The 27408-nt window shown below is 34.6% G+C and overlaps 1 protein-coding gene across 2 annotated transcripts in view; it reads right to left on the bottom strand.

Moving 5' to 3' along the window:
- Nucleotides 1-27408, bottom strand: part of LOC133195795 (uncharacterized) — a 103307-nt gene that overhangs the window by 58075 nt on the left and 17824 nt on the right. For both annotated transcript variants that reach the window (XM_061331740.1, XM_061331741.1), the window contains 2 exons: nt 21590-21625; nt 14074-14980 (listed from right to left, as the gene is read on the bottom strand). In XM_061331740.1, the coding sequence (XP_061187724.1) occupies nt 14074-14980; nt 21590-21625 (943 nt within the window). The remainder of the gene's footprint in view (nt 1-14073; nt 14981-21589; nt 21626-27408) is intronic.

Genomic DNA, 27408 nt, shown 5'->3' with positions numbered 1-27408 from the left:
AATATGTTTTAGGATGCGTACGGGGTGGAATGGACTGATTTTAGGGCACAGATAGGGAGGAGAGTGTCTGGGGAAAAGAAATAAAATTCAAAATATTGAGAAAGGTTGCCTTTGAACGTATGAAGGGTGTAAATAGGCCATGTTTACCTTCTTCTCAATGGGTAAGTGAAATATGCAGGGTATGGGGTAACTCGCAGTGTCTTAAAAAGACTTGCACACTGTGGATTCTCCCTAGATTCAGAAATATTTTAAGGCTATAATAAAAAAAACACACTAAATTCCAAGGTGCATCAGACATGTGACTGAAGAAAATATTTACAAGTTTTTTTTTCTTAGATCCACCTCTCTAAGAATAAATACTTCAGAATGCTTTATTGCCTGATGCCACGTGCGTCAGGCAGTATAAGGATTAATTTTTCAGGGATCCGAAACTATGCGGTCATTCTTAATGAACTAGATTTTGTGCAAGCTGATTTACATCGGAATTTGTTACCTGCATTTAAACAAATACAGCTTGCAGAAAAAAGAGTCATATAACTGATGCAAAATAATGATGTGTTTAATTCCTTCAGTTTTTGTTGCATGCACGTTTATTCTTTGCGATTCTTTGTACGGACATGTCCGTGTAACATTTTTTCTGCGTTTCTAAACTACTGGATCAGTCCATTTGTCTTCTACGAAAGGGGTGACACAATCATTCCGCGCCAAATGTCACATGTAAACTATATTCGCGCCTTTTTCTTGGGTTGTTCTATTGAATGGGTGTGATATGGAAATAAATAAAGTTTATTCTTTTAACTTGATTCTTAAGCTCCAGATTTTTTATTAACAGTAAATTGTATCTCATTTTTTTAAGAGGACACATTGTATATGGAGAGGCAACACTAAAGCAATGGATTTGCTGATTATTCTTACTATTTATCCCATAAGTGGACTAGTCTAATCATAAACAAACTCCCTCCACCTAGTAAATGGGACATCCCTTCTTGATTCATTCTGTTTTCCACCTAGCCTTTCTTTCAATATTATATTTATTAATAATGTACGTTACAAGGTTAGGTTTTTAAAAAAGCTTAGAAAGTCAGCGAGTAGCATATTATTTCATGCTTTGTGATGAACAAGGGTTTCCTTTTATACAGTGACAAGAGTGTAGGTCAGTACCCGTAGAGGAATGGGCTTCACTCCCGTAAGGTTCTAAGTAAAGAATCGGCAAAATGAAGAAGACATCATGATCTGTACTGGTTTTCATTTCATAAAAAGTACGTTATTATAATTTTGAGAAAGGTCCTGAAATCGATTGAAAAGAAAAACTAAACAATTTCAAAACTGTATATAAAGATGTATTTTAAACTCATTTATAATACATGTACATGTATGTATATGATAAGACCATCATCCAAGAGTTTTTTGTCTCGGGGGGGGGGGGGGGGGGGGGGGGGGGGGGGGGGTGTCAATAGTATCTTGTTTTGCGCTAGCTATAAAGTGTACAGGTCATTTACTTTGATTTCTAGAGCAGCATTGAAGCATTTTTGTCTCAAATACTTCAAGACAACTTTCCCAGTTATAACTGTTCATAATTTACTTCGTCGTCGAGAACGACGGAAAACAGACCAGTCTATAAATAGAGGCCGTCTCATCAATCTATCACTGACCAGGGAGTGTGCATGAAGAAGCGCGCCCTCTAGTAAGAGAGTACATGTAATATGAATTTCTTTAAAACGAATCATCTAACTATTTTTCCCAGAATTATCAGTGGCAGATCCAGGAATTTCATAACGGGAGGGCGCAGTAGAAGGCAGGGGGGCTGGGGGGCTGTATTGAAACCCCAGTGGGTCCAGGGCAAAGCCCTGCTGGGGGATCGGGGACGAAGCCCCCGGAAGCTGACGAATTCTTAGAAATAAGAGGTGGGTTTTTTTATTTTAGGATAATGAACATATAAGTTCTACATACAAAAAATTCAAACGGGGGGTTTGGGGGGGGGGGGGCGCACGCCCGGCGCGCCGGTGCTGGATCCGCCTTTGATTATAATCTACACTAGCGCACTTGCAGTTTCATCCCAACGTAACTAGTCAGCCCGTGGGCTAACTAATAAAAGTCAAAACAGTGGCATGTCTTAGATATTCGTTAATCTGTGTTAATCTGTAGTATTTGGTTATGGTTTGAGAAAGTCAATTGTACATCCTGTGAAATGAAGTATCGCAGCTATCTTGCATATACGTTCCATAGATATTGATTGATTAGTCAGGCAAGCTTTTTGAAAAGTTATTACTTGTATATTTTTTAGGTTGATTTGATGCTTTGCATTAATTTAACTTGTTCAATTTATTTTTTTTTGTTTGGAGCCAATACAAATATATATATTTTGATGCTGAAAATAAAAAAAATAAAAATATTTGAACTGAGTACTCGATCCGTTTTTCGCCGGGGGGGGGGGGGGGGGGGGGGGGGGGGGGGGTTATTCTGTCTAAAAAAAAAAATACGTTTGTAAAGTACAAAGAAAGAGGACACGGGGTGGATTAATCTGACTGGTGTATTTAAATACTATTATTATATTTATGACGCATTAATTTTTTCTGTTCCCCGTCATTGTAAGTTTAAGAGTAAACTCACAAAGGCTTGGAAATTTGTTTATGGTACACAAGACTTCAAACTAATGTTTTCCACAGTTTAACTCTTTATTATTATTTTTTTATTGATTCATTTACAAGTAAGATTTCTCTGTTACAAATCATTGAGGGTGACGTCACAATGGCTTGAAAACTCTCGATTTGCACACTAAATATGCACCTCTTAGCTGGAGGTGAAACAAGTGGGCGGATCATGGATCTTCAAATTTCAAAGACCGATTTCTGTACTAAAGACATTCCAGTTTCCTTTCCTCTTGTGATATTCAATTACCTGCTTTAAGGAGAACTTTTTACAAACAATTAAAAGTACGTGTGCTAAACAGCAAAGACAGTATGCCTTATATTACGCACAATGCTTAATCGCCATTTTGCTTTAGAAAAGTTCGGGAAAACAGTGTACCTGTGACGTCGTATTTTACGACTGTGACGTCGAGTAGTGGTTGTCTGCATTAGGAAGCTGCTGTAAATTTGGTAGTGTTTACATCGCTGCGTTTTTCTGGGCGTTTCGTGGGATTTAAAAGTTGTTACGGTTGTGAAAACACATGTAGGTGTTAGCAGTTGTCGTGCTGATTACGCATCGGTATGTATTTTCGTTAGCTGCGAGTCATTTCTTCAGTCAGGTCTTCATTCATAGGGACTATGAAGCCGTGCGTTGTTGGCAATGTTTAATGGATATCTACAACTTGGAAGGAACGTTTTGCGATAACAGTGGAGTCGTAGGATAATTTAATGACGGACATTCGATGGATTATTTTAATATCGCCGTTTGATTGCAGAAAACTGCAGAATTTAGAGAGAATAATGACGCATGCGCAGATGGGGGTTAGTCGATTTTTTATGCCAGGCATCGACTAACCCCCATCTGCGCATGCGTCATTATTTTCTACAGATAACAACAGTAGAACACCAGATACACTGCATAAAAGGCATTTACCCTAGAAATGATAATTATGATCAATAAAAACAATAAAAATATGAAATTGAAACACAATAAAAACATGAATGAATAAAAATAAACAATAATTCAATTATATTAGCTTCTTATATACACACTTACCCATTTAGACAGTATCTACTACAGTGAAAACTGATATTTCAAGCAAAACTAAGTTAGTCTTCAGGCACTACACCTGATTTCAAAATTTTCTGAAAATCCAGGATTTATAATTAGTCTAAGATTAAATAATTCCCTGTTTCAGATGTAAAATTCCAGATCAATAATTGTTAGCACTTTGAATGCCTTTACATATAAATAAATGTTTCTGGACAACCCGATGTAAAAAGAAGAAAAGAAAAGAAATTGTTCCCGTAATAACGATTCATTAAATTATATGTTTGTACCTTTATATACCATATGCCCTTCATTTATTCCTGTTTTTTAAAGCAACAGTGTGGCTGCAAAACATGTGCTTTTTCATTCAAATTTACCCAATATACCAATAAGAAATAAGGTATAAAGTTGATGGAAGCAGTTTGAGAAACATAATATTCTTTCCTAATACAAAATTAATGTAATTAGAATCTGCTGGAAAATCAAGAGTCGTATGAACTGGAGCAATCTTAGATGTTTATTTTGTACCACGTGAATTCTAAAACAGCATGTGCCTACACTGTAGAGTTCACAATTATAATGAATATTAGGGCTGTGTATTGAACAAAATATTTCGATACGATATTTTATAAAGCGATATGCGATATATTGGATTCTTTAACAAGTCTATCAAAAAAGTCTTGTATATCATTTAATCCATAGATTTGATAAAAACTGGGTGTTTTATTACCAAATTGGAAGTTCATGTCTCACTGTCTTTACAAAGTACACTTCAAATTCAAACTTTTAATGATTGTAAAACTAACATGTTAAAATAAAGTTGTCTATGTATTTTGTAATAGTTATTTAAGATGTGCTATCTCCTTAATGTCTATTTCATTACTGATCATTTTTAATTCAAAACAGTTAAAAATAACCTTTGGTGACTGAAATTCCCAACTTTTTCACAGAATTATAAGAAAAACTGCCTGCCCGATACGTATTGGAAGTTTTTTTTGATACGACACATTTCTGAATATTCGATACGTATTAATTAATCTATATATTGACACAGCCCTAATGTATATGAGGTAAAATCAATTTTCAAAATCAAATTATCATAACTTTCTGATAAAATAATCTAAAATAATAATCGTAAAGATTTTAGTCTACTTCCAGGTAAAATTAACAGAATTAAAAGTACAAATGTTGACGTTTTGTGTATTGGGGTCCAAGAAAAGAAAAACCACCAAACCATACGTTATCACGGCAAATGTCAAAAAAATATTTTTCTGTACAGTTAAAAGAATTAGCATTTCAAATGGCAACAATGTTTATAAGTCATAGGTGTATTTTTATGTTGAGTTTACACCAATTCTTTTTCTTTGAAAGCGATGGAAAAATGAGAAATGATAGCAAGTATCAACAAACCTGTCGAGTAGAACCTTCGTGAGCCCTGCGTGAGTGTCACTGAGTTCTCGTTCTTCCTTATTCGATGATTATATTAATCCCCAAACTAAATTTTCAAGCTCTATTTTCAGTTTTTTTCTTTTTGGTCCACTTTGTCAATGTAGCAGGCCTACCGGGCTTCCCTCTCTTACCATGCTGTTTTGTTTATGAAAATTATGCATGCGTGCATAGCATGGATTGTGGAACCCTGAACATGTTGCAATGTATATATTTATGTCCCATAAATACCTATTAATTTAATTAAATAATCCAGATTATTTAATTGTGAAAGTTGTAATTTTCTGAAAGTTTATACATTTATAAGTAGTAAAAAAAATTCCAAATCTTGGCGGAAAATTTTATCAAGTCACTCTTTTGATGAGATGTGCCGTACTGTCACTCTAACACACTGCTAGGTATTATTATTATTGTGCACCATGTGCTCGTCTTGATTTTACCAGAAACAAAAGAGACAACTCAAACCATCATAATTTTAATTAACAGTGTATTAAAAAGTTGAAGTTTTTATTCAAAGCACATAAAACAGAAGAAATAGTCAAAGACCTAAAAAAAAAAAAACGGGTGTTATTGAAAGACCTGTAATAATTAAGTCATTATCAAAAATTATGCGTCTCGTAAAATGCTAAATAATAGAGTGACCAGGTAATTGATGATGATTGTATAACTTATGCAAGTTAATTAAGATTTACCTGTATGATCCCAAGTGATGACCAATTTAAGTGGTCAAAAATACCAAAAGTACTAACTCTATAGCCTCCCGGGACTGAGCTGAATGGCATTTAGCATTACTATCGTACATACGATATTGAAAATTTATGCGAGGCGTATATTTACTTCTGTGAAATTTTACGCGTTGAAATATTACGGATTTATAAAACTCGTAAAAATTAGCAGCACGTAAAAAATACCCGTTATAAGGTATTGCTATAACATAGAAGCACTCATATGGTTGTATACAGAAGAACACAGTCAAGTGATTTTATGCTAGAATTAAAGTTAAATCAAATAAAATTGCTACAAGTTTGACTGATGTGTGCACCAGGTGGAAACTTTGAGATAAGACTTTGTCAGCTGTTTGACATTTACTTTATTACTATGTACCTTATCTATTAAACAGTTGCTATTAATATTACCAGAACATGATGATATGCAAGCAATGTTGACCAAATCTCCATTAACGAGGTTGGGTTATAAAAAGTCTACAACACTGGCAGCCGTTCTATACAACATGCTGTCATAACATTACGTAATCTCAATTTTTGTGACACTTTACAAAACATAATTTACAAACATAAACATGATGCCTTTAACTTTTCAATAGTCAACTTCCCTTACTTATGCAGCAATATACCCTTATCACCTATATATGGGGTGTATATCTTTCAGTTGATTCAATATGCAAGAGCATGCTCTATGTATGAGCAATTTCTAAAACGAGTTAAGTTATTGACAAACAAGTTGATGTAACAAGAACATCAACAGTCTCATTTAAAGTCATCATTGTGCAAGTTCTATGGTCGATACAATTACCTTGTCAGCAAATACAATCTATAACTAGATATCATTGAGATGGTGGCCATCTCAAAGGGCCCCGCTTTTAGCATTGAACATGAAAATGTAAGGTAGCTGAAAAGGGTTTATTTTGAAGAGGAACATTTGTGTACTATTAAGGGATGTGTTGTTTGAGTCTAAAGGGCTTCTATGTTATCCTTGTTATATAAAAAATGGCAGGAAAATCATGAATGCTCCATATCCCTTATCAACTAGAAATATGTCCATAGGACATGAATGCCCTGCCGAGGGTATATTAGTAATGCAACATTTTAACACAAATTGAGAAAAGTGAGGTCAAGGTCAAAGGAAAGGTCAAGGTGAAAAAATATTGATGCAGTTGAATAGTTTACATCAGTATGTATCAGCATATGGTTAAAAAATGGCTGAACTCTTTTATGTTTATCAGGAATGGTGTTCAAAAAAAATCTATAAGGCATGCTCCAAAAACTGATTGACTGAATGTAAAATAAGTCAATAAGTACCTTGCAAATGAAAAAAAAAACCTCTTATTTGAATTTATTTACAAAAATAATAAATATGATATTCTTCCCAATGTCAACCAAAAGTCGCTATTTTTCCCAAATGGAAAGGCCCAGGCCCTTGATTTTAAGACCTAAAAAAACCCTGATGTATTAGCATATGAAGTTTGATAAAAATATTATGAATGGTTTCTTTAAAATAGAGCTTAACACTAAGTTAAGAAAAGTGAGGTCAAGGTCAAAGGAAAGGCCAAGGTCAAAAAATATTGATGCAGTTGAATAGCTCTCATCAGTATGTATCAGCATGTGAAGTTTGACACTAATTTAAGAAAAGTGAGGTCAAGGTCAAAGGAAAGGTCAAGGTCAAAAAATGGTGATGCAGTTGAATAGCTCTCATCAGTATGTATCAGCATATGAAGTTTGATAACACTATCTTGAATGGTATCTTTAAAACTGAGCTAAAAACATATTTAAGAAAAGTGAGGTCAAGGTCAAAGGAAAGGTCAAGGTAAAAAAAATGTTGTGCAGTTGAATAGCTTATATCAGTACGTATCAACATATGAAGTTTGATTACACTATCTTGAATGGTATCTTTAAAACTGAGCTAAACACTAATTTAAGAAAAGTGAGGTTAAGGTCAAAGGGAAGGTCAAGGTCAAAAAATGTTGATGCAGTTGCATAGCTCTCATCAATATCTATCAGCATATGAAGTTTGATAAAAATATCTTGGATAGTTTCTTTGAAACTGAGCTTTGATCAGAGCTAAACGCAAAGTGTGATGGAAGGACAGATGGAAGGACGTAAGACGGACATGACAAACACTATATGCCCCGGCCATATTCATTGCGAGGCATAAAAACAGCATAAAAAAAATGAATGCTCCATATCCTCTATCAGAAATATGCAAGGAAAATCACAAATTTTCTGTACCCTAAGTCCATTGGTAAGGTTTGAGGCTGACTGGACTTAAGGGAAAGAAATTATGCCCCGAACAAAGATTTTAAACAGAGAGGCAATTTTTGACCTTGACCTAGAAACTTCATTCAAGGTCACTGCACATCCACCGACCAGTGGCACTCTGTGAGTGGGTAGAGCCACATTGGACCAAACGGAGAGAAGATATGCTCCGGACAAGGATTTTTCATATAATTCTGCTATGACCTTGACCTTAGACCTAGAAACATGGTTCAAGGTCTGAAGGTCACTGCACACCCTTTACCCAAAGACACTCTGTGGGTGAAGTATGAGCCAGATAGGGCCAAGGAGAGAGAAGATATGCTCCAGACAAGAGATCTCGGACGGACAGATGGACGAAAGGACAGCTCGACAGACGGATGGACAGACTGATCACTATAGGGCACCCGCAGTCATATGCTGACTTTTTTCATACTAATTGTTAGGACAAAATTTACACACTAAATTGTCGACGGATCTTTCCATTATTTCCCGATAATGACAAGGAGCACACGGCGGGTGTGACTGGTCAGAAGGGGATGCTTACTCCTCCATGGCACCTGATCCCACCTCTGATGTTTTTGGAGGTCCGTGTTTGCTCTGCTCCTGATTTGTATTGTTTAATGGACTTTGAGTTTGAATACTGTTCGTTATCTCATATTTCATTTGCATTTTCTTTATAGAAAGAATGAGTGCACTTTAGAGTGTCATTTGGAGCCTTTTCGGCCACCCATTTCAAGACTTAAATTAGACTATACTGCTAAATTAATCTATGATTATTGTGCATACATATGCTTTTGATATTTATACTACGAATTTTTTGTTAAACATATTGCTATAATTCCACACAACGTCATTAAAAAGAACATGTATAAGCCTTAAATTCCGGAAATTTGAACTGGACCACTTTCTAATTTAAGGTACCTGCAAATGGGTGGAAAATCGCATGGAAGTGGAATGTAAACATTCCAGATTGATTCTACAGTATGAATTTAGATGGAGGAGAGAAAGATTGTGTAGTTTCATGATTCACACAAATAGTAAATGATTCATGGCCATACATATTGATCATTTTCATGATTCGTATCCATATGTTTGATGCCTAGCACCGAATTAGATCAATCTTAAGTTTTCGCATATGATAAAAAATGCTCCCTCTTTTTTCCTTAGCTTTATAACTTTTCGTTTTATATGCTGAATGCTTTTCAATTCAAAGAATGAATGTATGTTTTAAGAAAGATTCACATTTACATGACTTCGATGTCACACTACATTTAATCATAATTATTCACTGTACATGTAGTACGTAGAGTAATACAAACGTACGTGTAGTGAAACAAATTATACATGTATGTAGTACTCACGGTGATACATATTTTATTGTATGCATGTTTAGATAAATAACATTCGGAAATGAAATATAAAATTTTAACTTAAAATTTGAGTCGCTAGGTTAACATGAAAACTCCAAGAAATACAAACTATCTGTAATTTAAATTAACATTTATTGACGGTACAAGTATATTTCAGATTAAAAAAACATGGTCAATGAAAATTCTACAACGTTACTTTATCGATAATCACTCGCTTATGCCTTCAATATCTCTTTCATTTCGGCAATCCAAATATTGTCAGGTATGATATACTAGTGTTTAGGGATGTGTCTGTAGATGCCTGCAGACCATAATACAGAGGCGACATGAGCTAACACAGCTACATTCTAATCGTGCACTTGATTTGCACTGGCAATACCAGAATTTCCTTCAAAATACCAAACGAAAAACACAATTTAGTGAAAGAAGACAAGGTAAACTTTAAGACCCTAATAAAATTTTCGCAAAATTCTTCAAGTGCTATTTTAAAGTGTTCAGGCCGGTACAAAAGGTGAGATTTGTAGTTATTGTATAATACAAGTATTATATTTATATTATGATACTTTCCTGTACACGTTTATACGTTTTATTAGATTGTTAATAGACTTTAGGGATGTCTACTTGTTTCCCTCGCAATATTTCTCTCTCTCTCTCTCTCTCTCAATAATGGAAAACGAAGTTTTGTTAGCAGTATTTGTTATCGTATTATGCATTGCATTAAAACTGAAAAAAAAACATCGTAATGGAAACAGCGGCGGAACACTCGTATATGTACTTGGTGCACACAATGCATCGCTAGATGTGGTGCAAAGAGAAGACCCCAGTAGTTATAAAAACTTCTTTAGAATAGATAACGCTGCATTTGAGCAACTTTTACAATTACATGTAGTTAATCCTTTTGATCTTCTTCCCATAAAACAACGAGTTTTTCGATATTTTTACTGCTAAAGTCGACCATTATTTACCACATGCTTTTTTTTGTTATGATAAAAATAGGATAACCACAACGTGAGTACTTTTGATTGGTTTAAAAATGAAAGGTAAGTTAAGACTTGTATTTAGAAATAGAGCATTGCCCTATTCTTTATACAGTTTTATAAGATTCGAAAAATCTTAAAAGTCCATACATAGTCAGATTTTATACTTAAATACATATCTGTGTGTACAGCCCTGAAGTCTATTGACAGACACAATGAAAGCATATCGAACAGTGGAATGTCACGTGAGTAAAATGATTATAATATCAAACAGGTCAAAATAGGTTGACACTCGGTGACCTGTTAATTTAGTAGCTAACCCGACCTTAGTTTGGAGAATTTTTTAAAAAATTACATATGAGCCGCAAATTGTCCAACATTGCCCTTTGGATATGTATAAGTTTAGATAAAAATACACATTCTGTGCAAATGAGAAGAATGGACAAGTTGCGGCTCGATGTAAACAATGTCGTTGAAAACTGGTATGCATATGAATTACAATAGAAATGTGACAAAACTGCTAGACCCCTGTCGCGAAAACCAGTGTCGCTCAGAATTATTTAATATTTTTATGTGATATAATATATCAAACCCTGCTCTAAAGATATTGTTAAATAATTCTGATTCAAAAAGTTTATAAATTTCGGAAATTTATTATTGGCAAAGCACCGGGGTCCAACTCTCATAGCTTAAGTGCACTGATCCTTTTTGGAAACAGGAGATGTTTGTGAAACACTTATGCCCCCCCCTCCCCAAATATGCTCGATCGTTCCCAAAACAGAACTTGACCTAAATATTCTTAAGATAAATCTGTCTACCAAATTTCATATCAGTATGTGCAACCTCTGCCAAAAAAATAACACAGAAACTGCAAATAATTAGAATTTTTCTTAGTCCAAGGGTCTCAGTCGGTAGAGCGCTCGGCCCTGAGTTTGAATCTCGGCCACGACTGACCTAAGTCAATAAAAAATAAGTAGCAACTGTTCCTTTGCCATGCACTTGGCACTTTGAAGTGAAACTTGCGAGTCCTTTGAATGAGACCTTAAAAACCGAGGCCTCCTTTCATGGCAGGCGTTGTCACGATAAAGATCCCTCACTGTTCAATGGCCCTGAGTGCCGAGTAAAGGTCCAAATTTGAAGCCCTTCACCGGTATATGGTGACGTCTCTATATGAGTGAAAAATTCTCGAATGGGATGTAAAACAACATACAATCAATCTAAGTCCAAGGGGCATAACTCTGTCAAAAATTGCTCGATTGTACCCAAAATAAGACTTGACCTAGATATTCTGATGATAAATCTGTATACCAATTTCATTTCAGTATGTGCAACATCTGCAAAAAAATGAACGGAAAGTGCAAAGAATTAGAATTTTTCTAAGTCTAAGGGGCATAGCTCTGTGAAAAATTGCTTGATCATACCAAAAACAGAACTTAACCTAGATATTCTTATGATAAATCTGTATATCAAATTTCATTTCAGTATGTGCAACCTCTGCGAAGAACTGTTGGTGGACCAACAGACAGGCAGAAAGACAGACCAACCGACAGCAGCAAAGCAATATGCCCTCCCTTCTTCGAAGGGGGCATAAAAAAAGTACACTCAATCCCGATCATAACAAGAGGACCAAGATCCTTGAATTGCTCTTCTGATAAACTGTACAATCTATCACTTCTATTTGAAGCCTCTATGTATCCTGTATATTTAGATAAAGCCTTGAAATTCCAAAGGTAGGTCATTATGACCTACATTTTAGATGAAACATTCTGAAAACCCATGATGATTCTAAGCCAATTAGTACCTGAGAGTATATCATGGTGACCTACTTATCACTTGTCATTCTCTGAGGACCCAAGATGCATCAACTAAGTTTGATGATTCTAAACCAATTAATAACTAAAATATTTTTAAAATTATAACCATAAAATTTCAAAAGTAAGTCACAGTGGCCTACTTTTCAGATGACATACTTTGAGGTCATAGTCATATAAATTGAAAAGTAAGTCAGGGTAACCTACTTTTCAGTCGACTTACTCCTAGGAACCAATATGCATCAACTGACTAATTTGATGATTCTAAGCCAAATAGTACCCGAAAATATTAAATACAGCCATAAAATTTCAAAAGTAGGTCACAGTGACCTACTTTTCAGTTGTCGTACTCCAAGGACCCAAGATGCACCAACTGACAAAGTTTGATGATTCTAAGTCAATTAGTAGCTGAAATATTTAATTAAAGCCATAAACTTTCAAAAGTAGGTCACACTGACCTAATTTTCAGTTGTCATGCTCCATGGACCCAAGATGCATCAACTGACAAAGTTTGATGATTTTAAGTCAATTAGTACCTGAAATATTTAATCAAAGCCATAAACTTTCTAAAGTAGGCCACACTGACCTAATTTTCACTTGTCATACTCCATGGACCCATGATGCATCAACTGACAAAGTTTGATGATTCTAAGCCAATTAGTACATGAAATGTTTAATTAAAGCCATAAATTTTCAAAAGTAGGTCATGGTCACCTAAAAAATTTGGGCTAGTTAGTTTGAGGTTTGGGCTAGTAATTTTTTAATGATCAGTATCCCCTGGGCTAGTGGGTTTTCCAGGAAAATTTCAACCCCTGTATAATGATTCTAAACCTCTCAGTATTTGAATTATTGACCTTAATTGTTTTGAAAAAGATTAGCCATAAAATTCAAAAAGTAGGTCAAGGTGACCTACTTTTTAGTCGACATACTCCGAGGACGCAAGATACATCAACTGACAAAGTTTGATGATCATAAGCCTTAAATTGTTCAAAATATGCCTCTAAATCATTTTGAAACAGAATGGCTGCAAAATTTAAAAAGTAGGTCCACGTGACCTACTTATGAGTCAACATGATATGAGGTCCTTAGATGCATTAACTGACAAGATTTGATGATCCTAGTCCTTATAGTAAGCAAAATATTAACATTTTAATAAAATGTAAATTTTGGTCAACTTTGAAGTGACCTAGAGACCACGCCCTTTGCCCCAGGGTGATGCCTTGAACAATTTTTAATCTACAACATAACCTCATCCTTTTTTGTAAGTTTGGTGATAATCTGACCAGTGGTTCTTGAGGGAAAGATTTTTTAACAACCAGTACTTTTGTTCCTATTTTCCTAATTATCTCCCCTTGTTTAAGGGTCACAACCCTAGTTTTAGTATAAACAGGAGCCCTTGGGCCAAGGATACCCTTTGACAAATTTGACAATAATTGGCCAAGGGGTTTTTGAGTTATGGCCCATATTCTAAAAAGTTTACGCACACCGTACAAATGGCCATAGCATTAGCTCTTTGAGCCTTTGGCTCAGAAGAGCTAAAAATAGACAATTGCCGACCCAAATTTTCTCTGTGGTGAAAATGTGAGTTGATTTTAATTTCTAGTCACAAAATCAATTTTTTTGTTGTTGCAAATGCGACCATTTTAGTTGCAAGTTGGAGTACTGTATCAGTGTGACATACAAATGCATCTAAATCTTTATGTTCACTATTTTTCTCACTATAAAATATATCAAAAAGTACACATTCAGAGATAAAAATCCCAATCATATGAATGTATCAAAGACTTCCTTCTCTTACCTTCACTCTGAGAATCATTTGATTGCCTCTGACTTCTTTTCCTTAGTGAATTCTCCAGAATTACTTGTTTTGAATCACCAATAATTTCAGCCTCACTGAGTTTATATGCATCTCCAAAGTCTTTCATTTTTTCCACTTTTAAATTTTCCTTAGATTCTTCATAGAATAGAGTTAAATTTCTAATGCTTCGTTGAAAGATGCTATTAAGACTAAGTTTTAAACAATGTTTCTCCCCATTTTCATCACAACAACGTTTTTTTATTGCTTCTTTCAGCACTCCTAGATTTTCTTGTTTGTACATGTCCTCCACAGAGACCTCTGAGCCTTCCATTAATGCTTTAAAGCAGAGATACAGCTTTGCCAATGTCCTCATCTCATTCATAATTTCCTGTCTGAGATTATTTGGTATACCATCTTCAATTTTACTTGACAAGAACTGTTTATATCCAAACATCTGTATAATTTTGTTCTGTCTTATCAGGCTTCCTACTTCTCCATCTCGAAATTTGTGCAAAATTTCCGTAACAAAGTTTTCATCCATATCAGCACCAACAGGTCTTAGCAATTCTTTCTTTAGTCCTTGACTTCTTGTACCACATTGCAACTTGTGTCGGTAAAAAGTTTTGCCTGAGAAGAATCTTTTACATTCAGTACACATACGTAAGCTATTTGGTTTTTTGGACTGTCTCTCTCGCATGAGTTGATCATCTGATGCATCCAAATGTTTGAGGTTATACTGGTAAATCCCCTCAATTCGTTTCTGGTTGAACCATTTGTTCTGGGTTTCTACAGGCTGTTGTAGAATTTCTTTCACTTCACTGTGTGTTTTCTGATGACTAATTATGTGACATCTGAGTTTTCGACCAAAAATTACTTTGTTACAAAACACACACATACGTGCTGGTTTCTGTTAAAGAAAATAATTTAAAATTAATTAAGGACAGATGATACAAACTTTTATCAAAAAAAAATTGAAAATAACAACATGAGTCATGTTTTTAATAAGTAAAATGAACAATTTTAACTGCATAGTTTTAAATAATTTAAAATTAATTAAGGACAGATGATACAAACTTTTATAAAAAAAAAATTGAAAACTAGAAATATGTCCATAGGACATGAATGCCCTGCCGAGGGTATATTAGTAATGAAGCATTTTAACACAAATTGAGAAAAAGTGAGGTCAAGGTCAAAGGAAAGGTCAAAGTGAAAAAATATTGATGCAATTGAATAGTTTTCATCAGTATGTATCGGCATATGAAGTTTGACACTAATTTAAGAAAAGTGAGGTCAAGGTCAAAGGAAAGGTCAAGGTCAAAAATTGTTGATGCAGTTGAAAAGGTTACATCAGTATGTATTAGTATATGAAGTTTGATAAAAAATATTATGAATGGTCTCTTTAAAACTGAGCTAAACACTAATTTAAGAAAAGTGAGGTCAAGGTAAAAGTAAAGGTCAAAAAATGTTGATGCAGTTGAATAGCTCTCATCAGTATGTATCAGCATATGAAGTTCAACACTAATTTAAGAAAAGTGGGGTCAGGTCAAAGGAAAGGTAAAAAATAGTTGATGCAGTTGAATAGCTCTCATCAGTATGTATCAGCACATGAAGTTTGATAACATTATCGTGAATGGTATCTTTAAAACTGAGCTAAAAACTTATTTAAGAAAAGTGAGGTCAAGGTCAAAGGAAAGGTCAAGGTAAAAAATATTGAAGCAGTTGGATAGCTCTCATCAGTATGTATCAGCATATGAAATTTGTTAAAAATATCTTGAATGGTTTCATTAAAACTGAGCTAAACACTTATTTAAGAAAAGTGAGGTCAAGGTCAAAAGAAATGTCAAGGTCAAAAAATGTTGATGCAGTTGAATAGCTTACATCAGTATGTATCAACATGTGAAGTTTGATTACACTATCTTGAATGGTATCTTTAAAACTGAGCTAAACACTAATTTAAGAAAAGTGAGGTCAAGGTCAAAAGAAAGGTCAAGGTCAAAAAATGTTGATGCAGTTCAATGGCTCTCATCAGTATGTATCAACATATGAAGTTTGATTACACTATCTTGAATGGTATCTTTAAAACTGAGCTAAACATTAATTTAAGAAAAGTGAGGTCAAGGTCAAAGGAAAGGTCAAGGTCAAAAAATGTTGATGCAGTTGAATAGCTTACATCAGTATGTATCAACATATGAAGTTTGATTACACTATCTTTAAATGGTATCTTTCATGGTATCTTTAAAACTGAGCTAAACACTAATTTAAGAAAAGTGAGGTCAAGGTCAAAGGAAAGGTCAAGGTCAAAAAATGTTGATGTAGTTGCATAGCTCTCATCAATATTTATCAGCAAATGATGTTTGATAAAAATATCTTGGATAGTTTCTTTGAAACTGAGCTTTGAACAGAGCTAAACGCAAAGTGTGTTGGAAGGACAGACGGAAGGACAGAAGGATGGAAGACGGACATGACAAACACTATATGCCCCGGCCATATTCATGGCGGGGCATAAAAATATATACCAATCCAGGCATCCATTTTTTTGTTTGTATAATCTGTCCTTAACTAATTACACCATACAAAACATATTCAAAAAAGAGGCCAAATGGACCAAAATGCTCATCTGAGTAACTAAGGTCCTGCTGTTCTTTATCAACAGATATTTTCCCCTGTATATTTGTAAATAGGTAACAGTCAGGGGCATGATAAACAGGTTATTGGTTGATGGTCCCATCCTACCCTCGGAGGTTTGGTTTGATTAAACTTGAATCTACAATACCTCAGGATGCTCCCAAATAAATGTTGTTCTAGGAAGATTTTTGACCAATATAGCTTTGCTTTTCTTAAGAAGATTATTTTCCCTATAAATTCTTACATAAAATTTTGCAGGGTTTTCAATAAGGGGTTTTACAATGGCGGCCTCCATGATTAAATTTTTATTGCATTAATTTTGGTATTAACACCGACTTTTTAATGACTTGAGTTAGTTAATTGTGTTAATACATCGACTGGCATGCACCTTCCTCTTGAGAGAAAGCACACTGTGCTAAACAAACATGGTCGTTGATCAGTGAATATGCCTTGAAGAATGTTAATTGACAGTCAATCAGCTGATGATCAATATCATCAGAGTTAATTTTCCTGTACACGTAGCTTGGGGGAATTATAATGTGTTCACTTGACAAAAAAGAAGACAACTCAGTTACGTAACATGTCTAATGTGATAATCGACACATGTGACAAGCATTCAAATTGAGTTTCTGTGGCTAGGAAAAATTCACCCTTTCAAAATTTTGTATTTCCTTGCATTCACATGTGATTTCTAAATTGAGAATTTTTGGTCTGTTTATTCAGGAAATGTGCCTTTTTCAACATGGCGGACTGCAGTTGTAAACAACACGTTCCAAGAAAAGTTCCCTAGAAAAGTTACAGAAAAGCTAGTTAAGGTAGATCAATTAAATTAGAGCGAATGAGTGAATATAACATGTCGAAATACAGGAGGACAATAGAACTTTTTATGAAAGAGAACATTAGTATGTCGCAAATGACTTACATCCTATTCAAAATATTCCAAAGCAGACGACACAACTGATGTAGATCATATAATGACATCAAATGAAACGAAGGAGAAAGGGTTGTTGAGCTGAAGAACTTGGCAGACCAGATTATATACTTACAGCCACAGGGTAAAGGCAATGGTTTACATTTTTCCAACATCGTAAATATTGTGGACTTGGTACTTTATTGTATCAATACATTAGGCCTAAATGTGACTGATACTGTCTGATAGTACTGCACTATTTGTGGATTTACGAACACTTTTTTCCACGGGAAAGAGATCAGTAGAGAGGCCTTTGATATCAATTCAAAAGTAGAACTTGGTAAGTCAAAATATTTTTAACACTAGAAGTGAAAGTCATGGGTCTTTCGGATGAGACCTTTAAAAACCGAGGTCCCGTGTCACGGTAGGCATACAGGCATGATAAAGAACCCTCATTGCTCAATGGCCCTGGGTGCCGAGTATAGGTTTAAATTTGAAGCCCTTCACCAACATATGGTGATGTCTCTATACCAGTGAAGAATTCTCGAAAAGGACATAAAACAAAATACAATCAATCAATCACATTTTGTTTTGCGCAGGTCGCCCACGTGGCACACTGGTTAGAGCGTCTGCTCTAGAGTCGCGAAGTAAGGAGTTGATCCTTACATCCCGGGTTCGAATCCCACTGTGGGACGCTGAGACCTGTCCTTCGGATGAGACCGTATAAACCAAGGTCCCGTGTCGCAGTAGGTGCTGGCATGATAAAGATCCCTCACTGCTCAATGGCTGTAAGTCTCGAGCATAGGACAAAATTTGCAGCCCTCCACCGGCAAGTGGTGGTGTCTCCATATGAGAGAAAAATTCTCGAGAGGGACGTTAAACAACATACAAACAATTGTTTTGCGCAGCTTCCTCCATGGTCAAAGAACAAGTCTCAATAAAGCTTATATGTGGTCCCCGGTTACTCGTCAAATTTTGAACATTTATTAAAATTTTTAAAAATTAAATTTTATTATTAACTAATGTATTTATTACAGTTAAACTTCGTTATCTCGAAGTTGACGGGACCATTGATGAACTTCGAGATATCCGGGGGTTCGACATATCGAGGGTTATAATTCAAATGAACTTCAAATAAACTTAGTGCAGTGAACATGTACTTAATAGTAAAAACATGTCAAATTCCTTCTTGAATGAAATTCTGTATACAATTTCTTTAATAAACATGTACATGCATTTAGCATTAAAAAGATTTTTACATCCTCTTTATTATTCACAAAATAAAAAAAACTTCGTATAATATGCACAGAAGTATAATCTTTCTACCGATGCGGCATGTCAACCGCTAGCATCGTTTCCCGTGTATTCATAACCGGATATCATCTATGCATTGTAAATTTAAAACCGGACGCTGTCAGAATAACGAAAACGAAATATACATTTTCTTTTATAAGAAAAACATGTTCATACATGTATAATCAGTTAAAGGAAAATTATTTTACCATAATAAAATCAAATGCAAAAGGAAAATCACATACTTTTGTCTAACAACAGAACAACACTGAATCATAGGGCACTATAGCACATGTTTTCTCTGCGACACAAGCTCACATGATGGTGTGTATGGACGATTGTAAATTCTGCACGCTCATATATAGGAAAAATAAATTCTAATTGCATTAAATTACAGAATTTTGTTTTACTCCGATGTTTATGATTTTCACTTTCATATGCATAAACTATGTATGCGCGCATATTTCACATAGCATTAAATATTGATTATCAAGATAAATGTACCCAAGCCACAAAACACTGTGCCATCCACGCGTATGCATTAGACCAATACACACAACCTTGGCTTGCATAATTAAAATCAAGGTAAGCCAAACATACACTTCGTATAATTATTGCGCTATTATTTGTTGATCACAGGAACACAGGTAACCCGTGCTTGACAGACAGGTGGGTGTTATCAATAGAGCATCCAGTTTACCTAACGGACTTGATCATCAGAGTGGAAAATTATCCTGACCTCGAGATAATGCATGTGATTTTAATGAATGGGTACACAATTTTACTTCCGGGGTATTTGACATTAGCATGTTCGACATAGAGGGGTTTATTTTAATCATTTATAAAGCAAATTTCGTCGGGACTGCGGCCTTACTTCGACACATCCGGGGTATTTGAGATATCCGTGTTCGAGATTTCAAAGTTGAGCTGTATTTGAATCATCATCTAAAAATTTCAAACCATAGATGAAGGCAGCATACAAAGCTGCGCATTGAAGGTAGGGTCCTTTGTTTCTCATGAATATCAAAAGAAATCAGTGACAGGTACACACTTCAAAGCTTTCGTAAACAACGAGCACAGGTTTGTTCAGAGTCGAGTTTGAAATATAATGTGTATATTATATGTGTAAAGGTTGAGTGAAAATATCTTTATTGAACAACCTTGTGCTCTATGTTTTCTAATTAAAGTACTGTGATTTTGAATCTCTTCGCTGACTTCATTTACATGCGATTAACCTCTTTATGACCTGTTTTGAATCATAACAAGCCATGTGGATTTGTATCGTTACAGGTAAATGCCCCCAGTAAACATGCTAGTTCTCAGTTGAAATGTACTCAGTTTTATATCGATCAGTGTGGATTTGTTTGGTTCATCTTGTTATAGCTTTTATTGCCAAAGTTTTGTAAATAGAAAATTGTATTTGTAGTTGATTGTGAATCTTGAACATATAATTCATCTTTGAAAGATATATATCATACCAAGATCTTTTTTTTATAGTATCTAATCTAAATGTCTCCGCCATTTCCATGTAATAGAGAAACCGTAGTCTGATCTGGGAAAATTGTTCCGGCATTTTTTAGTGCGATACTAGGTGTTAAAAATAGGCTTGTATTTTTTGATAAATATGTTTAATTATTCATTATGAATACACAATGTTTTAATTAGAAATACTTCATTATACACAATGAAAACAAACAAAATACCATATGCTAATATTTAACAAGTAAACCACGGGTGTAAAAAGGGACCACACTACTTTTTTTAAGTAGAATACCGGTACTCCTTTTCAAATGTGGAGAACCCTAATTTTGATCTCTATTTGTTGCCCCATTCTCCCAAGAACAAGTTTGAATCATTACCTGAGGATACTTCTATATTCATATAATTAATAGTAGCTTTGCTGTTTTTGAGAAGAAAATTTTAAAAGATTTTTCCTTACATTTTCCATATAAAACTTTGATACCTTATAATGGCCTTACCCTATCCCTAGGGGGCCATGATTTGAACAAACTTGAATCTACACTATACCTATGGATGCTCCTTTGTACTAATGGGTCTAGGATTTATGTGTGCTAAAAAAAATCCAAACACAATTCTTAAGAATGATAATATAAACTTGTAGAATTGATTTTTATTGTATAATAGAGGAATTTAGTGATTAAATAGTGGAAGAAATATCAGAAAGGGAAGATCTATATCCCCAAGCCCATGGTCTCACACAGTGCAATACAATTTATGTATACTAAGCTGTAAAATTTCAAATTAAAATTGCAACCTACTTTTGGGGTGTCTTATAAACCTTTATCTTCCCCAAAACATGCTAAACCTGAACAAAGTTCAATGATTTTTGCCCAAAACTGTGCAAGATGTTTCAGACACAATTTGACTGCACTTAGTCATATATTAAGTCATAATAAAGATTAATTTTTGGGCCAGATCAACACACCTTTCCCCTAAATTTCATCCTTTAAAAAGGTTTGATGATCCTTTGCCTCACTAACAGTAAATGAAATGAATCAGAAATATATCAGATATAAGAAACAGATGAGACAGCCACACAATAATATGGCCTATTAAAAGAAAATTTTTATAAAGTATTTATAGATGAACTTGGGAGACATTTACACCTGACTGATTCTAAAGAAGAGAAGCAGTACCTTCTAGACATTTAACTATAGATTTACTTACTTGTTTCTTAGTCTTCTTCACATTTGAAGGTGAAACCTGAAAAAAAAAATATTTTAAGTTCAATACAAGCAAGTTGAATACTAGTGCAGCAAAATGAACACATCAATTTGATTGGAAAATTTACACAATGAATATTACTTTTTAAACAAGAAATGTCAGGGCAAAACATAATACTGATGTTTTATCTCTACCAGACCTCCATATCACTGGGGTAATTTACTTCTCAGAGAGTAACAGTGTACCAAAATCAATGTCTGTAAAGCAAATGGTTCTCAAGAGACTGAGCTGACAATATCTTCCTACATGTAAGTCGTGTCTATGTTTCCTATATGTAAGTCGTGTCTGTGTAAGTCTTGTCTATGTTTCCTACATGTAAGTTGTGTCTCTGTTTCCTACATGTAAGTCCTGTCAATGTTTCCTACATGCAAGTCATGTCAATTTTTCCTACATGTAAGTCGTGTCTATGTTTTCTACATGTAAGTCATGTCTATGTTTCCTACATGTAAGTCATGTTAATGTTTCCTACATGCAAGTCATGTCAATGTTTCCTACATGTAAGTCATGTCAATGTTTCCTACATGTAAGTCGTGTCTATGTTTTCTATATGTAAGTCGTGTCAATGTTTCCTACATGTAAGTCGTGTCTCTGTTTCCTACATGTAAGTCATTTCAATATTTCCTGCATGTAAGTCGTGTCAATGTTTTCTACATGTAAGTCGTGTCTATGTTTCCTACATGTAAGTCGTGTCAATGTTTCCTACATGTAAGTCGTGTCAATGTTTCCTACATGTAAGTCGTGTCTATGTTTCCTACATGTAAGTCGTGTCTATGTAAGTCGTGTCTATGTTTCCTACATGTAAGTCGTGTCAATGTTTCCTACATGTAAGTCGTGTCAATGTTTCCTACATGTAAGTCGTGTCTATGTTTCCTACATGTAAGTAGTGTCTATGTTTGACTCTTGACCATCAATAGGGGTCATCTACTTTTCAAGGGTACCAGTGTAATAACTTTGATCTCTGTCAATCAATGGGTTCTAAAGATATTGAGCTGTCAATATCTTCCCATGTCCAACTTGACCCTTAACCCTTTGTGCATGGAATACCATTGTGGTCATACTCTACCATTTCATACGGAATAGTACTACTGTGGAAGTATACAGACATAGTAACTGTGACACTTTGCATTGTAGTAAATTTAGGGATCTGAATAAAATCTTTTATATGACTAAGATTTGGTAGATTTCCACTGCCCATACTCATTTAAAAATGAAACTAGATCCTATTTTTAGAAAGGAAATTTCCCCACTGAAACAAAGAAACCAAAGTGTTAATACTACAAATTAAAATGGCAAACAAAATGGTGTCTGGTGATAAGGAATTAAATGATGGAGGTGATATTTAAGCAGTTTTAGACAATATCAGAGAAAAAATTGAGACGTTATAGGTGCAATACAGAATGGGAAATGTTAATGACTGTATTACAAACTTTTTTGGAAGATTCTATTGACAAAACCAAGTTCCACAGATTTTAAAATTGTTAAGTGACTGGGAATTTTTAGTAGCCATGTTCAGTTTTGCTATTAAAAAGTAGCATACTCTAAAATATATAAAATGAGGAAGACACTTTTCATGGACAACCTTCTGATCTACCATATAGCGGGTTTTCTTGGCAGGTGTTAAATTTGGCGTTTTGCTTGCTCAAAGGTATGCCAATAATTTTGGCATATTTTATTTTAGCGGATCCATGGTTTTAATACATTGCCAAAGAACATTAAGAAGAAAATTGATTATTTTAGCAATTACAAGAGGCCTAAGGGCCTTGAATCACTCTTCTGATAAACTGTACAACCTATCACTTCTATTTGAAGCCTCTGAGTATCCTGTATATTTAGATAAGCCCTTGAAATTCCAATACACACTCTGAGAACCCAAGATGATTCTAAGCCAATTAGTACCTGAGAGTATATCATGGTGACCTACTTATCACTTGTCATTCTCTGAGGACCCATCAACTAAGTTTGATGATTCTAAGCCAATTAATATCTAAAATATTTTTTAAAATTATAACCATAAAATTTTATAAGTAGGTCACTGTGACCTACTTTTCAGTTGTTGTACTCCGAGGACCCAAGATGCACCAACTGACCAAATTTGATGATTCTAAGCCAATTAGTACCTGAAATATTTATTAAAGCCATAAATTTTCAAAAGTAGGTCACAGTGACCTACTTTTCAGTCGACCTACTCAGACCCAAGATGCATCAACTGACAAAGTTTGATGATTCTAAGCTAATTGCCACCTGAAATATATAATTAAAGCCATAAGTTTTCAAAAGTAGGTCACTGTGACCTACTTTTTAGTCAACCTACTCCAAAGACCCAAGATGCATCAACTGACAAAGTTTGATGATTCTTAGCCAATTAGTACCTGAAATATTCAATTAAAGCCATAAACTTTCAAAAGTAGGTCACGGTGACCTACTTTTCAGTCGGCCTACTCTGAAGACCCAAGATGCATCAACTGACAAAGTTGGATGATTCTAAAGCAACTAGAAATCTGACCAGTCAGCAAGGGCCACGCCGAGGGGTAGAAATATAAGGGTGCAGATTAGGGAATGAGAATTTTACTTGATTACAAAAATTTAAAAATATATAAAGAAGAATAAACAACAGCAACTGTATTTATAAAATTTCAAGATAATTCCTAAATATCCAACAACCTGTAAATAGTATCCTTGTATTTACATAAGGCAGTAAAAACATCATATTTATAATAACTCAATTAAATGTATGTACCGGTATCTAAAGAAGAATGAAGTATGTGTTTTCTAAAATACCAGCCTTCAGTGAATGCAAATATCACCCAGGCTTGACCTTACCTTCAAAACAAACATCAGTTGCAGAAAAAGGTGTTAATTAATCTTAAAGTGACAGAAAGATAATCCTCAAATTTTCTGCAACCAGCAAGATAATCAATCCCAGGGGGATTAATTATACTGATTATACTGCTCTCTCAACCTTTTCTTCTTCTAAGTTTACAATAAGAACTTATTCAGCAATGATAGAATGAGGTTATTACCCGAATACCTGTTAAAATAAATAGTATTCTTGACTTTACATAAGGCAGAAAGAAAAAAGAAAAGGGAAAAAAATAAAATAATAATACAAAGATATCTTTATCTATATCTTGTTTTTAAAATTAAATAAAATCATAACTCATTGTGTATTTTACCAAAGTAAAGTATGAACATTATTTAAATCCACATTTCAGGGAGAGGATTTACCTTAACTTCAAAACAAACTTCATTTGCAGACAGAGGTGTTAATTAATCTCAATGTAAAAGATAAAGATAAATGCTTTGGATTTTCTTCAAGAGGAAAGTTAATTAATCCCAAGAGACTCATTGCAGCCTTTCATAGTTTACAATAGGAACATTCTCAGCAGTTATCTCTCTTTGCCCATTCACTCTTATATCAATTTATGGAATCTACCCCACCATCCCAGCTTCAAACCAGATGACATAGAGAACCAAACTAAGCATCAAAATATGTCTTACTGCCTATTCAACCAACATACCAAATTTGAACTTAACTGGTCAATCCTAAAAAAAAAAATTATTAGAAAAAAAACAGAAAATTTGTGGACGGAAGAATGACAGACGGTCAGACAGATGGACAGACAGACAGAGTGATTACTATAGGGCACCTGCAAATCCTTGCGGGGCCCTAATTTGTACCTGAAATATTTAATTATAGACAAATAAATTGAAAAGTAGGTCACGGTGACCTTCTTTTCAGTCGACCTACTCTGAAGACCCAAGATGCATCAACTGACAAAGTTTGATGACTCTAAGCCAATTGCCACCTGAAAATTTAATTAATATTTAATTTTATAATATTATATAATATATAATATTATTAATATTATATTTAATATTAATAATATTATTTTATAATTTTATAATATTTTATTTTATTTAAGCCATAAATTTTCAAAAGTAGGTCACTGTGACCTACTTTTCAGTTGTTGTACTTCAAGGACCCAAGATGCATCAACTGACAAAGTTTACCTACTTTTACCTACCTTTTACCTAGTTTACCTACACAATGTTGACCTACTTTTTAGTCGACCTACTCCAAAGACCCAGGATGAATCAACTGTCAAAGTTTGATGATTCTAAGCCAATTAGTTCCTGAAAAATTCAATTAAAGCCATAAATTTTCAAAAGACGGTCACCGTGACCCTCTTTTCAGTCCACCTACTCCGAAGACCCAAGATGCATCAACTGACAAAGTATGATGATTCTAAGCCAATTAGTACCTGAAATATTTAATTATAGTCATATAAATTGAAAAGTAGGTCACGGTGACCTACTTTTCAGTTGACCTTTTTTGAGGACCCAAGATGCATCAACTTACAAAGTTTTATGATCAGAAGCCTTAAAATGTCCAAATTATGCATCTAAAACGCTTAGAAATCGAATGCCTGCAAAGTTAAAAAAAAGTAGGTCACTGTGACCTACTTTTTAAGACATATGTTTTATGGCCCCAAGATGCATCTTTTTATAAGATTTATTGATTCTAAACCTCTGGGTATTCTAATTAATGACCTTAATTGTTTTGAAAGAGATTAGCCATAAAGTTTAAAAAGTAGGTCAAGGTGACCTTCTTTTAGTTGACGTACTTCGAGGACCCAAGATACATCAACTGACAAAGTTTGATGATCATAGGCCTTAAATTGTTCAAAATATGCCTCTAAATCATTTTGATAAAGAATGGCTGCAAAATTTCAAAAGTAGGTCACCATGACCTACTTTTGAGTCAACATGATATGTGGTCCTTAGATGCATCAACTGACAAGATTTGATGATCCTAGTCCTTATAGTAAGCAAGATATTAACATTTTAATAAAATGTAATTTTTGGTCAATTTTGAAGTGACCTTGAGACCACACGCTTTGCCCCAGGGTAAATCCCCATGTAAATTTTAATCTATGTAACATATCCTCATCCTTTTGTGTAAGTTCGGTGATAATCTGCCCAGTGGTTCTTGAGTAGAAGATTTTTAGCAACCAGTACTTTTGTTTCTATTTTCCCAATTATCTCCCCTTGTTTAAGGGTCACAACCCTAGTTTTAGTATAAAAGGGAGCCCTTGGGCCAAGGATACCCTGTGACAAATTTGACAATAATTGGCCAAGGGGTTTTGAGTTATGGCCCATATTTTAAAAAGTTTACGCACACCGTACAAATGGCCATAGCATTAGCTCTTTGAGCCTTTGACTCAGAAGAGCTAAAAATTTTAGCGGGCTACTTACAAAATGCTAAATAAGCCAAAATCAGCACTCCGCTAAAATAACCCGCAATGCGGTACTTTGGAATAATGAAATGTGGGAGAAACTGGTGAAGGAAACCAAAACAAGAGGCCCAAGGGCCTTGAATCGCTCTTCTGATAAACTGTACAACCTATCACTTCTATTTGATGATTCTCATCCAAATAGTACCCCAAAAATATTAAATACAGCCATAAAATTTCAAAAGGAGGTCAGGGTGACCTACTTTTCAGTTGTCGTACTCCAGGAACCCAAGATGCATCAACTGCAGAGTTTGATGATTCTAAGCCAATTAGTTCCTGAAATATTTAATTAAAGCCATAAATTTTCAAAAGTAGGTCATAGTGACCTACTTTTCAGTTGACTTACTCCTAAGACCCAAGATGCATCAACTGACAAAGTTTGATGATTCTAAGCCAATTAGTACCTGAAATATTTAACTATTGTCATATAAATTGAAAAGTAGGTCAGTGACCTACTTTTCTGTCGAC

The sequence above is a fragment of the Saccostrea echinata genome, unplaced genomic scaffold (assembly GCF_033153115.1).
Source record: "Saccostrea echinata isolate AGI-Se365-2 ecotype Australia unplaced genomic scaffold, CSIRO_AGI_Sech_v1 ptg000029l, whole genome shotgun sequence".
NCBI classification, from domain to species: domain Eukaryota; kingdom Metazoa; phylum Mollusca; class Bivalvia; order Ostreida; family Ostreidae; genus Saccostrea; species Saccostrea echinata.
This window is presented reverse-complemented; position numbering and strand designations above follow the sequence as displayed.